General features: G+C 41.9%; 1 protein-coding gene across 2 annotated transcripts in view; it reads left to right on the forward strand.

Moving 5' to 3' along the window:
* The window catches only part of sema6bb (sema domain, transmembrane domain (TM), and cytoplasmic domain, (semaphorin) 6Bb), a 149,646-nt gene that overhangs the window by 58,887 nt on the left and 75,085 nt on the right, over positions 1-15,674 (forward strand). For both annotated transcript variants that reach the window (XM_055017381.1, XM_023299842.3), the window contains 2 exons: positions 6,041-6,168; positions 7,623-7,737. In XM_055017381.1, coding sequence (XP_054873356.1) covers positions 6,060-6,168; positions 7,623-7,737 — 224 coding nt within the window. In that variant the 5' untranslated portion in view covers positions 6,041-6,059. The remainder of the gene's footprint in view (positions 1-6,040; positions 6,169-7,622; positions 7,738-15,674) is intronic.

Raw genomic sequence — 15,674 nt, forward strand, 5'->3', positions numbered from 1 at the left:
GTGTGTCTGGATTCTGTTATTCAGAGGCAGTCTGAACAGAAATGGTTGCACTGTTGACCCATCTTCCCACTTTGTCACACATAAAGAGATACAGAAAAATAGCATCACTTTAGATAAGTTGCAAACCATGCGAGTCCAGAGCCAGACGATTCTTTCCCCTTGTCTCCTCTTGGCTCAGGGTGAAGATAAATCTGGAAATGCAAGAGTACTATTGGCTCGATGCTCTTCCTCTCTTCTGCGTCTTTGTCTTTCAGTCTCATTCCGGACATTCTTTGGCTTCACTTTCTGTACATCCGGTGTGACTCCCTTCCCTGTTTGAATGCCTCACTTGTCTCTCTTTCACCTCTGTTTCTCTTCATCCCTCCCCATGGTGCCTTATTTTCGTCATTTACTTTGTCCTGGCTCGTCCTCTCCCTGTTCTTGTACGTCTGTTTTTTTTTCATAGCCGCTGTGTTCTTTCCATCTTTGCCTTAAATCCCTCTTTCCCAGCTTTCATTCTCACACATGATTCTTCATTCCCTTCTCTCTTCACGTCCCTGCTGCATACAGCATCTTGTGTTATTGCTGACTGAAGGGGATCCAAGCAGCATGGGGGTTTCACCTTTCATTGATTCTACACACTCCATAAAGCAGCCTCTTCTCTCTCACTAATATTACAATTAGGCCACTCTCTGGGAAATCTATGAAGTGTCTTTAAGTCCACATAAAGAAAACAGAACAATCATATAATCCTCCACTGCTTACTTAATATCTTTTCCCAGCACGTTCTCATGTACTGAACCCTGAAGGTCATCTCGGTGGAGCTCACCCTTGTGCCTGCAGCAAAGTAGTGTTTCTCTGAGCATTAATTCCTCCTAAAACGTTGTTAAGCGTTTTACTGAATCAGACCCAAAGTCTTGTGCTAGCTAAGTGTGTCTGCTTTACAATAAACCATGAAAGCCTTCAGGTTGTTGTTGTCTCCTCTCTGGTATTTTCTGCAGATCTTTTTTTTCTTTTTTTGCAGAGCATTATTGAAAACTGTAAATTGAATTGAATCCAAACAAGGTTCTGGTAGTACTACATCATCCGCTGCTGCCAGTAGAGCTTCTACTACTGCTGGAGAGTTTCCCTGTTCATATGACAATTGTGTAAAAATATACTGATCTCAAAAAACAGAGAATTATTGCACTTCTGCAAACTTTTAACCTGCATTAACTGATAAAAACAGCCACCCAGGACCACAAGACGCCAAACCCAAGACGTGCATTCATTTAGTGCTGTGTTCCTGATGAATCTAAATAAACTCTCTCTTTATGTTCTGCAGCAACTTCAAAGTATCACATCAGACTTTTGTTCAGCTGCTACATGCTTCACTAGTTCACCAGTTGCTATGGCTGGCATATGGTACTGAGCAGGTACCAAGCTATACGAGGTGCGATCAAACGGTCTGTTCCTGTGGCGCTCACACTGAGCTTGGCTCAATCATGCAACAGTTGTGAGTCTGGATTCAACGTGATGTTATGTGATTAACACTGGGACCTGTGTTACTTGCATTTTTGCGACCACTTGCAGGTGTGCATTTGCGACTCCCCCACTGGTTCTGCAGAAGCAATGTCGAAGTCTGTAAAGATTTCTGTCAACTGCCTTCATGTTGACGAATATGAGCAGTGACAAGAGTTGAGTCTGCAGCTACAACCCAGAGACCAAACATCAGTGTTTTCAGCGGAAGAATCTACAGTTTCCAAGCTGAAGAAGATGAATCAGGCCTGGGGCGTGACTAAGAGGATGCTTGTGTTGGGGTTGTACATGAGGAATTCATCCTCCTAGTTCAGAATGTCGATCCTGAATTTGACTGGAATGTCCTGCGGTTTCTAAAGAAGAATATTTGGGTCAAATGGCCTAAACTGTGGTGTAATAGCAATGCAGTTGCTAGCTGTTGAAAACATGCAGCTTTTTTAGCCACACCAGCACAATCATTGCTCTTTACTCACCCTACTTGCCAGATTTGCCCCCCTTGCAACTTCTTCCTCTAAAATGAACTTGTCATTTTCACACAATGGATGTGATTCAGTGCAGATAGCGCTCGACTTGCTTACAGAACAGGACTTCCAGCAAAGATTTCAACTGTGGCAGGAGCATTGTGAGCAGAGTATTGTTGCACATAGTGACCAATTTAAATCAGGTACTATTTTTGCTCCCGAGAGGCACAACTTCAGAACTTTTTGATAGCACTTTGTATGTTAATCAGAGCTTTTTCTACTGAAATCAGCTGCCTGCTGCGGCCAGAAAAGAGGTTAACGAGAGCCGTGAAAACAGTGACATTGTGGTCTGTAAGACTAAAACCGTGTGTTCAAAGAGGCTAAATATTTCCACTGTGTGTAACTGCAGAGTTGGGTTATACTCTGAGGGTTCATTATTGAGATTGTCCCCTTTCACAAAGCACCACATGACGAAGTAGTGATGTGAGTCATTGTTAATATAAAAAGCACATTATTGTCAATGAGTGCGGCTTTAATACACGAAATACCTGCAGATTATATGGCAACCCTTTGACTTTTTTGGTGAGCAGAAAAATACAATTTGCCTTGTAAAATGGTGATAACAGGATTTCAGTTGGAATAGATCATGTTGAAATTCTTTCTTCCTCTGTGAAGGCTTTTTGAAGCTGGGCGACCAGTGTGAAAAGGGATTATTTTATAGGCTATTGCTGTACTGTGTTCTGATACATCTACATAATACTCGACAACCACCCTGTTAAATATTTTAATCACAAATACCCCAACTACCACTGTGTCCCCATTAATACTGCTCTATTTCATTACCATTTTCCCTATATCTAGGACATGCATAATCTCGGTTTTCTTTCAAGCCTTTGTCCAATTTTTAGTGCAAGTACCTCACGGCTGTGTAACGGACTCATGCTGAGAACATACACATCATCAAGACTGAGGCGAAGGCAGAGCAGGAGAGAAACAACTGCATAACGAGGTGGTGAAAGGAATAAAAGGTAGAAAGAATGAGGAGAGAAGGCGAGAGCCATGGCAGCTGTAATAAGTGACAAAAGCATTTCAGAGCATATTAGCGTCTTCATTTGATGGTGATGAGGTGTTTTAGTTGCATGTAATGTACCCAGACCCCTGAATGAAAGGGTCACTATCCATAACCAGCATCCAATTCAACATTAAGGCATTCCTCACATCATTTCCTCTTCTCTTTTAAGCCTCTGCTCTCTGACCTGACTTGTATCAGATAAGTATCGGTCTTCATTAGGGCTTTGCTTAAGACACTAGAGATCATTGATTGGCTGGTGATTTGTTATGTAAGTTGGCCACAGTGGGAGATGGCATTGATGAAGTCCAGCGAGATTTTGCAACCTCCAACCTGATCTGGGGTAGTGAGATGAGACAAATTAACAAGTCGGTGTTGGAGTTGAGTCAAGAGTGGTGTTGAGTTCAGGGGTCCCGTTTCAGCAGCTGAGCTAAATATTGTTGGTGTGGATGAGATGTTAAGGCTCAGATTATACTTGACCAGCTATCATTTGCCTTTTTCCCTCCTCTGTCACCACTTGACATCTGTATTAGCTTCCAAACAGGGCTGTTGGGATCATTCCTGAAGTCAGCCCTTGAATATCTTTGTCACAACACTGGAAGCAATAGTTCCCCACGGTGAAAGAACTGACTATTCACCTCTGACAGTATAGTTTTTAACATTTTTTAAAAAACCCACAGAGCAAGCACAGTGTGCCAACCTCGATATGACTTCAGTGACATCTATTGCCATTTCAATTTTGAACACGGAGCGCTATAGCACCCTGGGGTTGAATATTTCGGATTAGTGTCTCCTCCAAATGGGGAAATGTATATGTGCCTTGCAGTAGGCTTCGCTCAACGATAATGGCACACTACTGTACAGCTTGTAGCATGCAGCGATGCTTCTGAATGGACTCGGCTGTGGCCATTTGTCATAATTACAGAGATGCTTTGGCTCAGAACCATTTGCGAGTCCGCACACACACATGCATACACAACACACACAGCATGCACACACTTGGTTTAATACTTGTGTATCTACTTATTCTGCTGTCCCATGAAATTGTATAGCCCAGGGTGTCTAATTATACTAATCGAATGCGTACCGCCTGACATTTATTCATACATTATTAATAGCAGAAACAATAGAACCTCTGATTGGATAGACTGGCTTCTTGACTTCTCGTCTTCTTCCTCTGTTTCTCACTTATCTCTCACTCCATCTCTCTCTCTTTCCACCCCTGTGACCTCCTTTCTTCTCCTCCGTGACTCTTTACCCTTCACCTCGTGTAATTTGGCTTGTGGGTGTTGAGTAATTAGCATGCCTCCCACTTTTATTCTGATGTCAGAGTGGGGAATTTGAGAAATGTCCCATAAAGATTATGTGTCCTGATAAGGTTATGTCTGGGACTCCATTAAAGAGATGGGCTGCACAATGGCTGTTTGTATCCTTTGAGGGGAAGAGAGGGGAAGAGTAACATGGAGAAGGAAGTCTCATTCATACTACTATGAAGACTATGCAATAGTGTATGTCACCTTCCTCCATTGATGCCTTTTGTATTATGTTAATCTCAGCACTAACATGAACCAGTTGCCATTTCTTTTTGCTGAATTATTATGAAAAATTGTAGAAAATCTTCCCAAAACAAGGCGACATGCTCAACTTTTTACAGTTTGCATGTAATATTCAGATGTTCATATACCTTTGGACCTATAGGTTGTGTAATTTTATGTGTTTGCATTGAATTTTATTGTATTATACACACTTTTGAAGTTGTTGTGCTAGATTTTCTCACAATTCTTGTTGTAATTTCTAACTTAAATAGCAATACACAACAAAATGTAGTTGTTGCGAGTAACACATGCAAACCCCTGATGTTAACTTGAACTCGACAGAAGACGACTTTCCACTAAAAGGATATCCCAGATCCAGTGTTTGATTTCATCTCATGTTACACGCTGTGCATGTGTGACCACAGTAAAATGCTAACGCGCTTTGCATAGAGAAATCCTACCTTGAGTATTCAAATTTTTTCAATGTTACAGTCATGCATGGCTGTGAGAAATGTTTTGTGTTCATACTGGTGGAGGATGCAAGGCCTCTCCGCTAGATTTTCAAAGCAAATTACTCGACGAGACAAGATAAGTGTGGCGTTTTCAAATTACACTATGTACAATGTGGGCAATTTCTATGAAAATGCAATTTCATGCCAGGCAAGTATGGTGAGGGGAAAACTTGATGGGTAGTTACAGAAGAGTCAGAGCTTAAAACAATAATAAGTTCATAAAAGTGTCCGTTGGAAGCACATTAAATCACACATGCTGTGACGGAAAACTGAGGTCCAGCTCATGCTACTTCTGAAGTCAATGGCACTTTCTAATAGCTTTTCTCTTTCTCACTTCCTAGATGGATTGTGTAGGCTAACGTCATTCGGGTATCATTTGTATTTCCACATGAATTACATCCTAAATCTGCATGTGGCTCAGTCCTGCCCGATGAAAAATACCGTCAGTTTAGCTCTGCTTGCAGCGAGGTGATTTGCGTGGCTGGAAAGCATTTAATTTAGTAAACCACCACTTCTCTCCCTGCCTCAGTCTCTTTCATATCCTGGATAATGCTTGATGTCTAGACCATTTCACTAGCCTTTCACTCATTCTGTGGAGAATTACTGTATGTATAGGACATATCTTTCCCTCTATCTTGCCCACGATTTCACCCCTATGTCTCATTCTGGAAGGTTTTAGATGGATCATAGTGGTGTGATGTTTGATGTGGTGATGCCACAGCGATCCGGTTGCATTCGGATCTGACTGGACGCTTCTCCCGCAGTGCATGACTTAATCCCCTCTGTCCAAGCGACTATTTGTCTCGCCTCACATCGGGACGAAGAGACGCTGAGGGGAAAACAAAGATCGAGCTTCAGTCGAGAAAAACCCGCCTGCCAGTTAGTTAGTTGACTGATTGAATGTGTCTCTGTCTGTTTATGCACAGTGTCTTTACTCAGCTCTTTCTTTCTTTTATGTTTCCACAGACTCCACAGTTGTGTTGCTATGGCAGCCGTGGCCCGGCCCTCCTTCTTCTTGCTCTGTTGGCTGCTCCGAACGGCGAGCCCGGCGTTCCCAGAGGAACCGGGGCCCCTGAACTTCATCCCCACTGAAGGTAGTGACCCTCTGACTTTTCTTGCCCTGTAGCCTCATACTCCCATGCGTGCCTCTCAGCCGGGCCGTGATGTGTGAAGTGCTGGGTTGTGGCCAAACACGCATGGTGATGAATTGGAGAAGCGAGGAGGGGGGGGGAGCATATGGAGGAGGTCTCACACGAATGGTGTTGACTGGTGTCCAGGTCAGGAGGTGTGGGGTCAGGAATGGGACCGGAATGTAAAGGAAAAAAAGGGGCTCTCGCATTCATGACTTTCCCACACACAGGCTAAGATCCTCCAGAGACCAGCAGCTCCTCCAACACTCAGACTTTGCGTCTCCATATCAGCTTAGCCGTCTCCAGACCTTGATTGATTGCGGTTCGATAATATCGACTGACAGTTTCCCAGCTAAGTCCGGACCCTCCTTGGCGTATCAATACCAAATGGCAGAGTATAGAGGCTGTCAGGATGCTTCGAACTGTGTAGGATCGGCTGCATTAGACTATAAGTTACAGCAGAAGGTTCACCTGGACGGACGGACGAGACAAATAGAGGCGCAGGTGGACCAATAGAGATGAGTGGAGGACAAGGATAGAAAAGAATGAATCACGGCGGGTCTCAGGATGGAGTGATTCAGACACTATTGTAAGAAATTACAGCGTACAGGAAAGGAATAAAGAAGAAGCAGACACAATATAAAGTTGAAAAAGAAGAAGAAAGGTGGGATATAAAGAAGTCATGATGACAGAGCAGAGAGCAGATGAGAGGATATCAGATGAAAATAGTCCCAGCGAAGGTCAAAGACAGATAGCCATACTGCTTTCTAATAGTAATCCATCTTATTCATAGGTAGCTGTTATTTCTGCCTGTTTTTTTTTCCGCTTTTGTTTTTCTCTGTATTTCTGCACATCTGTGATACAACATGATCAAAAGTCAGAAAATATTTCACCACTTTTATCATAGATTTCTCTCCCTTAAGGTTCCTGCTCCTTGATGCACAGAAAACCTTGTCCTCAAAACCACTGAACGTTTTGTTTTTCTCTTTTTGATGTCGGCGTCTCTGCTTTTGAATTATCCGAATCACTCGGCAGAACATGTATTGCCAAACTTGTCAACGCAAAAAAAAGCAAGCGTGTAAATGAACGTTTCATCAAAAGTGAATCTCAATCAGTCAACAAATAAACAAGAAAAAAACTTGTGAATGTGAAGACACATGAGGTGTGGTGCTGACATCTTTCATTTTCAGGTGATTTGTTTGTGCTCTTCTCCCGTGTCGCAAAAAGCTTAATGTTGCGGATATGCTGCTCTTTCAAATGCAGATCTCAGACGCTGTCTTCGCTTCACCTTTAATACCTGTTACTGCTGCTGAACTGTCAAAACAAACTAACATGAAAACACTTCTATACCCGTGTCAAAGATGGGTGTCAGTCGGAGATCAGCCGCTGTTTATTTTCTGTGTCTCGTTCGCCGACAGTTGTGAGAAGATACCCGGTGTTTCTGGGCCGGCCGCACAGAACGTGGCTGAGACAAGAACCTCTACACATCCAGAGGATCCTCCAGGTCAACCGGACGCTCTACATCGGAGCCAGGTACAACATGCTCCAACACACGTACAAACAACAATGTACATATGGACTGTACACTTATTGAAGCTACAAGGAAAAATAAGCTTTGAGAAATGCATGACCTGTTCCATGTGTTTTTGATTACCTGCACTGTGTACACATACAAGTACAGATGTGGCTTTGTTGGAACAGGCTTTTTCTTTAATATCTGTTCCATTGTCTGTTATCTCTACATTTGTTGCCAAGCAACATTAATCACTTTCATTGGACTTTATTTTAGGAGTTGCAGCATCTGAGGCAATGCATTTATCATAAAAGATCTGTATACGAGGACAGCTAAAGAATGCATAGATGTAGCATTCAGATAACACAAAAACAAGGCCAAAGGCATCACAATGCTCAGGTTCTGCAGGTTCTTGTGGGACTTTAATGTACTGTGTGTCTTTATCAGACTCTTATGGACTTCTACCATCGACATAGTGAGTGTCATGACTGACTGAAACTGCCAAAGGCGTCATATATGTTAATGAGGTTGAGGAAGTATTAGGAACACTTTTATATGTAATGCAGTCAAGTACACGAGCACCACTGCTAACTATAACCTCAATGATAGGAGTAGCATTGTCAGGAAAAACTGTAAATGTAAAAGCTTTGTACTAGTGGAATTTATGGCAGATCGGTCGTACGTATAGTAATAACAACTTTATAAAGAACAGAGGCAAAGACAATGACAGTATTACAATAGAAAGCCTGTCGGGCCAAACAGAAAGAAAAACTACCAAAAAAGCAATAAAGGGGAGAAAGCGAGTTAAACGAGGTAAATAATAGAAAATGCAGTGAAGCTGAATTTCAGTAAAAATCAACTGAATCAATCAATCACACTTCATTTATATAGCACTTTTCGTACAAATTAAATGTAACACATAGTGCTTTATAGATGAAAGGAATGAAAATGCAATGAAACAATCTAAACAACCTCTCACCCCCAATGTGTCCTGTCATCATCTAACAACAATCCATCATGTATGGATGGAGGAAGTGAGGAATCCTAAAGATCACATATTCTAAATTCATAGTTGAATAGACTTTGGTTAATAGAAATTAATAGAACAAAAACCAAATGGTATAAATAAAAAATAAAGCACCAAAAATGCCATAGTGCAGAGTCAAAGTGAGTGAGAGATGATATCACATAAAAACAAGTCTATAAAAGTGCTCTTCAAGAAGTGATTTAAAGGAAGACACTGATTCTGCAGTCTTATCTCCTTGGACAGATCACATGAAAGCCGAGGGCCCTGATGACAAAAGACCTGTAAACTTAAGCCTCGACTCTGGAACAGTCAGAAAGGCCCCAACTGAGCATATAAGACCCTGGCTCACATGAGGTCAGCATTTCTGTTATATAGCTTAGGGCAAGATCCTGACCAGTTTTAGATGTGATCAGTAAAATCTTCAAATGAATTCTAAAATGAACAGAGAACAGAATGTCGTCTGTTAGAACTAGTAGAAAGCCGAACTGCTGCATTCTGAAGTAGGTGGAAGCAAAAGAGTGACTTACGGTCTATGTGTTGGATTGGATTAGATTATGAGTGTATGTGAGTGTAGGCAAGTATTTTGTTTTGAAGGTGCAGTTGCTCATGGTCCTAGCTCTGCCAGTCCTGTCCTGTGTTCCCTTGTCTTGCATTGTCAGACCATTCTGTGCTGCAGAATGGTCTGACTCCACTCGATAATTATTCTGCTATGGGGGAAAAACACTCATTTGTTGTTTGGATCGCTTTGATCCAATCACAACTGTGTTGGATGGAGCTAAATGAAAGATGAATTTATGGTGTCCCCTCAAATTTGTATCGAGGGAATTGTGTTGGTGGAACATTTGTCCATGGGGGGGCAAGTCATTAAAATTACTAAACTGCACAATCCAAAATCTTTGCAAACCTGAAATTTTCAGTGTGTTAGGTTTCTGCTTGGAGGGCATTTTTAAAACTTGTAAGTAGAGGGAAAAAAGGAGAAAACTGCCTAAATGTGCATCTAATAAGCTTATACCCCCAATCTGCTTCCGATGAGTCAGATTATGAGTTTCACTACCTGCAAGCTGGACAGGTTGGTGTTGTGGTCATCCTTGATGTCATTTGCTGCCTCTCCTGTGAGTCACTTGCCCAACAGACAGACTTCTACTCTTCCTATTCTAGTCTTGGACCGCAGCCGGCGGTTGTAGTCCTTGTTCTGCTCTTCAGGAGATCGGCTGCAAGCTGGAGGGCTGTTTCAACCAGAACCTGCAGCAAGTGGAGAAGTGACTCAAGTACCGCTATGCCAAGCTCACAGAATCTTCACAGTAGAACGAGGACACCACAAAGTCCACCTATTATGAGACAGCCAACAACTGTTAGTGTTGGAGTTGCAGTTTGTCTGTGCGAGAAGAGACTTGCTGGAGAGGCAGTTTCAAGCCATGACGAGCTGGTTAAGCTACACTTTTAAAATGAAATCTCCTACAAGTAGCACATTAAATGCTAAAACTTTGAAGTTAATTGCAAATTGCTCACTGCGGTGATATTTTTTTGTACCAGATCTGCTGCAGTAGCTCCATGAAGGCTGATATTTGGCCTGTCAAGTGTCAAGTCAAGCCAAGTATGTTCTAGTTCAGTCTCCATGTGAGGATGAGCCCCATATGTCTGTGCCTCTGGTGAATGTGCTGATCGTGGACAGACGGTAGCCCTGGTGGTCAGCAGGGCCAGACGAGCTACAAGCCTTCTCAGCTCCACCACGGTTTACATCTGCTGCTCCCCTGGAGCCATTCAGGAGCCGACCTGAAACAGACCGAGCTAACAGAAACCATGCACCTCAAGATTTACTGCTCATGTTGTCCAAAAATGAATTAAGCTTGAAACATGCTTAAAAAAACGAGACATGTTTAATTTCCACATATGGTGCTGGTTATTTGCTGTAGTGGTAGTATGAAAGAAGATTAAAGTGGTTTTCAATAAGAGACGCCACTGTGGTCCAGGAAATGACCCAGTCCCTGGCCTCCAGCTGGTCTAACCTCACTACCGAGACTTGGTAGTAAATATATCAAACTATGTAACATGGTTCCAGCCATGCTGTCTGCACTGAGAGGGTCTGGAAGCTCACACATGCACACAGACTGATAATAAAACTGCCCACAGACAACTGCAGCTACTGTTGTCTGCAGGTCTGCTTTAAAACATAGCCATGAAACACTTTAAAACAATGTCCATTTCAATTTACAGCTGCAGAAATTTTTCCTGAACACGAGAAGTAATGTGATATGAATGTCTCAGCCAACCGGATGATAATGAAACACTAGACTGACAGGCAGAACAGCAGGAGCATGAGGAGGGGGTTGAGATACAGAAAAAGAAATCTTCAGCGTTGTATTTCTTGTAAGTGGCTACCAGTGTTTGTGCTTTCTGACAGAAAACGATCAGCTTGAAGGGGAAAAAGATACATGTGCAAGTGCATGCGTGAGCCGCTCAGCAGGAAGACAGGGTTTGAAAATGTACAATGTATAAATAAGTACCTGTGGTGGCAGGTATGACTGCCAAAAGCTCCTGCGGAGTGCATGGCCTGATAAGACGCCTCACTCATCCCCAAATCCTGTCACCATTAGCATAGCTGCTCCTCAGACTGCAAGCGCTGCTAAATCCCTGCCCCAAGCACCTGCTGAGAGCAGCTACCTCTGCCTGTCGTCTTTTCGTCCCTGCTAAATGAAAGTAAACTATGTATTTGGCTGTTGCCAGGTGGAGTAAGTGCCTTGCTGCGTTAAGCCCCGTTTCACTGCTGTTGAGATGAGCAGCTGCAGTCAGATCCAAAGGACTAATCCACACAAATATAAACCAACTGGAGAGTGTTTACCAATTGAATATATGAATGAAGGAATGAAGCCAGCACTTGAATAACTGTTAGAATAACAGTTTCTGCTCTCAGCGACTGTCTGTATGTGTGCGTGTTTGTGTGTTTGGGTGTGTGTTTGCTCATATTTTGTATAAGCTGGAGAGGGAGGAAGGGGCTCTGACGTACTGCCAGGTTGGAGGAAATTCAGCTTTGCCCACAGACCCTCGACCTCAGAGGTCAGCGGGGGTCGTGCAGCGGTCGCAGTCAGGCCAAATGCCTCGTGGAAGACAGACAGACTGAAACTGAGTCTACTGAGGCCAGCGGTGAAAGTTTAGTATGCAGACGAAGGCAGGTGAGAGGAGACAAGTGAGGACACCCGCATGGACAAAAACACTGATACCGTCTCCTATGAAGTGCACGTTTTAAAATATCTTGCTTTTTGGAAACCTGTTCAAAACTTAAAAATACCAGTGCCACACCTACATTTGATGATCTCGTGAGCTTTTGCTATTTTCATCTTCAAAAATAACCTTTTTTAATTATAATAATCAAAATATTTACTGATTATTTTTGCCGTCAATCAACCTATCAACTGTCACCTCATTGTTTCAGCTCTATACTGACAAAAAAAACTCCTAAAACAAATAAATAAACTTGAGAAATTGCTCCTGGAGCATTTAATTTTTTTTGTATTAATTTTTTTTCCAGCTTTCAGCAGCTTGTCCATTTCTGTTGCGTTGAGGGACAGCAATGTCAGTCAGTTTTAATCACACTTAAATTTTTTAAAGTATTAAGTAAATTGAGTTGTGACTACCTGATAAAGACTTGCATACTAGTTTATCCGTGCAATTATAAGGGATTTTTATATTTAAGCCAGATTTTCTCAGACATTCTTTGGACTGCCAACCAATATTAAGGGATAGTCATTATTTTTTCATCTTTATGGACCATTTTCCTTGCAGAACAATTAATTTTGTATTTTAATCACTGTTGACCAGTAACAGTGATTGATCCTGTGCAGCACTCCATATTTTTTTCTTAATTTTTGTCATTAACAAATCCTATGTGGACGATGCAAGCAAATGTACCATTTCATAGCTCCAGGATACATTTTTTGTCATGTTATATATATATATATATATATATATATATTTTTTTTTTTTTTTTTTTTTTTTTTCACTTTTTGACGATGTCATTGTAGATTGTGTTTGTGTTTGACTGAATATTGAAACTAAGGCTCAAGCATAAAGGTATTATTTTGAACATACACACGTGGGCAAAATAGTTGGTACCCCTCGGTTAATGAAAGAAAAACCCACAATGGTCACAGAATAATTTGAATCTGCCAAAAGTAATAATAAATAAAAATTTACTGAAAATTAACCAATGAAAATCAGACATTGCTTTTGAACCGTGGTTTAACAGAATTATTTAAAAAAATAAACTCATGAAACAGGCCTGGACAAAAATGATGGTACCCTTAACTTAATATTTTGTTGCACAACGTTTTGAGGCAATCAAACCATTTGTGTAACTGTCAGTGAGACTTCTGCACCTCTCAGCAGGTATTCTGGTCCACTCCTCATCAGCAGACTGCTCCAGTTGTCTCAGGTTTGAAGGTTCCTTCTCCAGACGGCATGTTTCAGCTCCTTCCACAGATGTTCAATAGGATTTAGATCAGGGCTCATAGAGGCCACTTCAGAATAGTCCAATGTTTTCCTCTTAGCCATTCTTGGCTGTTTCTAGCTGTGTGTTTTGGATCATTATCCTGTTGCAAGACCCATGACCTGCAACTGAGACCAAGCTTTCTGACACTGGGCAGCACATTTCTCTCTAGAATACCTTGATAGTCATGAGATTTCATTGTACCTGCACAGATTCAAGACACCCTGTACCAGATGCAGCAAAGCAGCCCCAGAACATAACAGAACCTCCTCCATGTTCCACAGTAGGACAGTGTTCTTTTCTTCATATGCTTCATTTTTGCATCTGTGAACATAGAGCTGATGTGCCAGAAAGTTCCAGTTTTGTCTCGTCTGTCCATAGGACATTCTCCCAGAAGCTTTGTGGCTTGTCAACATGCAGTTTGGTAAATTCCAGTCTGGCTTTTTTATGATTTGTTTTCAACAATGGTGTCCTCCTTGGTCGTCTCCCATGAAGTCCACTTTGGCTCAAACAACGATGGATGGTGTGATCTGACACTGATGTACCTTGACCTTGGAGTTCACCTTTAATGTCTTTAGAGCTTGTTCTGGGCTCTTTTGTTACCATTCATATTATCCATCTCTTCCATTTGTCATCAATTTTCCTCCTGCAGCCACGTCCAGGGAGGTTGGCTACAGTCCCATGGATCTTAAATTTCTGAATAATATGTACAACTGTAGTCACAGGAACATCAAGCTGCTTGGAGATGATCTTATAGCCTTTACCTTTAACATGCTGGTCTATAATTTTCTTTCTAATCTCCTGAGACAACGCTCTCCTTGGCTTCCTCTGGTCCATGTTTAGTGTGGTTCACACCATGTCACCAAACAGCACAGTGACTACTTGTAACCCTATAAATAGGCCGACTGACTGATTACTAGTTTGTAGACACCTGTGATGCTAATTAGAGGACACACCTTGATTGAACATGTCCCTATGGTCACATTATTCTCAGTCTTTTCTAGGGGTACCATCATTTTTGTCCAGGCCTGTTTCATGAGTTTATTTTTTAAAATAATTCTGTTAAACCACGGTTCAAAAGCAATGTCTGATTTTCATTGGCTAATTTTCATAGAATTTTTTCTTTATTATTAGATTTGTCAGATTCAAGTTATTTCTGTGACCATTGTGGGTTTTTCTTTCATTAACCGAGGTACCAACAATTTTGTCCATGTGTGTAGTGTAATATTAATGTGTCAAGAGGATTTTTGATCAAAACGTTGCTCCTTCAATGAACTTACTGCTGATATTGAGCTGTTTTAGTTTAAAAAATTTTAGATTTAGAAATATTTACAGACACCGAAGAACATGCAAACCTCTCTCAAACACAGACCTCTCTCCCTCAGTCCGTGGAAGTTTCATAACTGTGTGCAGTTCAAGTCTTCCATTTCAGTTTCATTTAGTTGTCCAACTTTTGCTGCACACTGGATTTGCAGACTCAAAGAGGCTCAGCGCCGTGCACACTGAACCACAACTCTGTAGCCGGCAAGAAAAAGAGTAGGATGAATCAAAAAAGATATATAGGAAAACTTAGAGGCTTAAGAGGTCCCGACCTGGAGTCTGCTGTTGTTTGGCCGACCAGAGGGAAAAGGTTCATGAGCTGGTCAACTAGGAAATGTTGACAGTGTCTCTTTACCCTGTGTTGACTTTGTATTAACTGGGTCAGAAGGGTCGGAGGCATTTATGAAATAAGAACTTAGGCACGCGCACATTATGGACATAGACATTTTTAAACAACAAGCAAATTATGAGAGTTGAGTTTATAGTTTCAGGAGGAATTATGAGCCAGTGAGTTTCAAGCTTCCTTGCAACATAAACAATAATGAAATATTTACACAGTTTACATGCTAGGCCCTTTTCTCAATTATTAAAACGCCCTGAATCCTAAACTACTGCCACATCCACATTAAATTCATACATATAAACAAGCGAAAACATACAGTCCACAGGCTTTTCATCATTCAAACAACCCAGAGCAGGCGAAGAGAAGAGATGGAGGAAGAAAAGAGGAGCAGCAGCGTAAATAATTCCCCTTCCTCTGCTCTATCAGAGGCAACACTGCTGGCTGCCAGCCACACTGACTAGGAGGCCTGTTGCTATATTCATTATGTTAATGCTGAGACAACGCTGAAGCAGCCTGGATGAGATTATGGCTCACACTCTGGCCCACTCCACTGTTTTGAGAATGCTTAAACTTTGACCTATTAAGCAGGGGTGCACCAAAGCCGGTGTTTGGTGATTTTGCACTTCTCCGCCACTCAGCCGTCCTCCAGGTCCGCAAGGCCACGTAAGGGCAGGAATCTTCCAACACAGCAGCAGGAAGAACAGATAAATTATTCAGCAGAGGAGTAACCTGATGGCACTTGGCCTATGCTCTCATCACATTCTCACAGCTTTCAGGAAAATCT

This window comes from Amphiprion ocellaris, chromosome 2 (assembly GCF_022539595.1).
Source record: "Amphiprion ocellaris isolate individual 3 ecotype Okinawa chromosome 2, ASM2253959v1, whole genome shotgun sequence".
Taxonomy (NCBI): Eukaryota; Metazoa; Chordata; class Actinopteri; family Pomacentridae; genus Amphiprion; species Amphiprion ocellaris.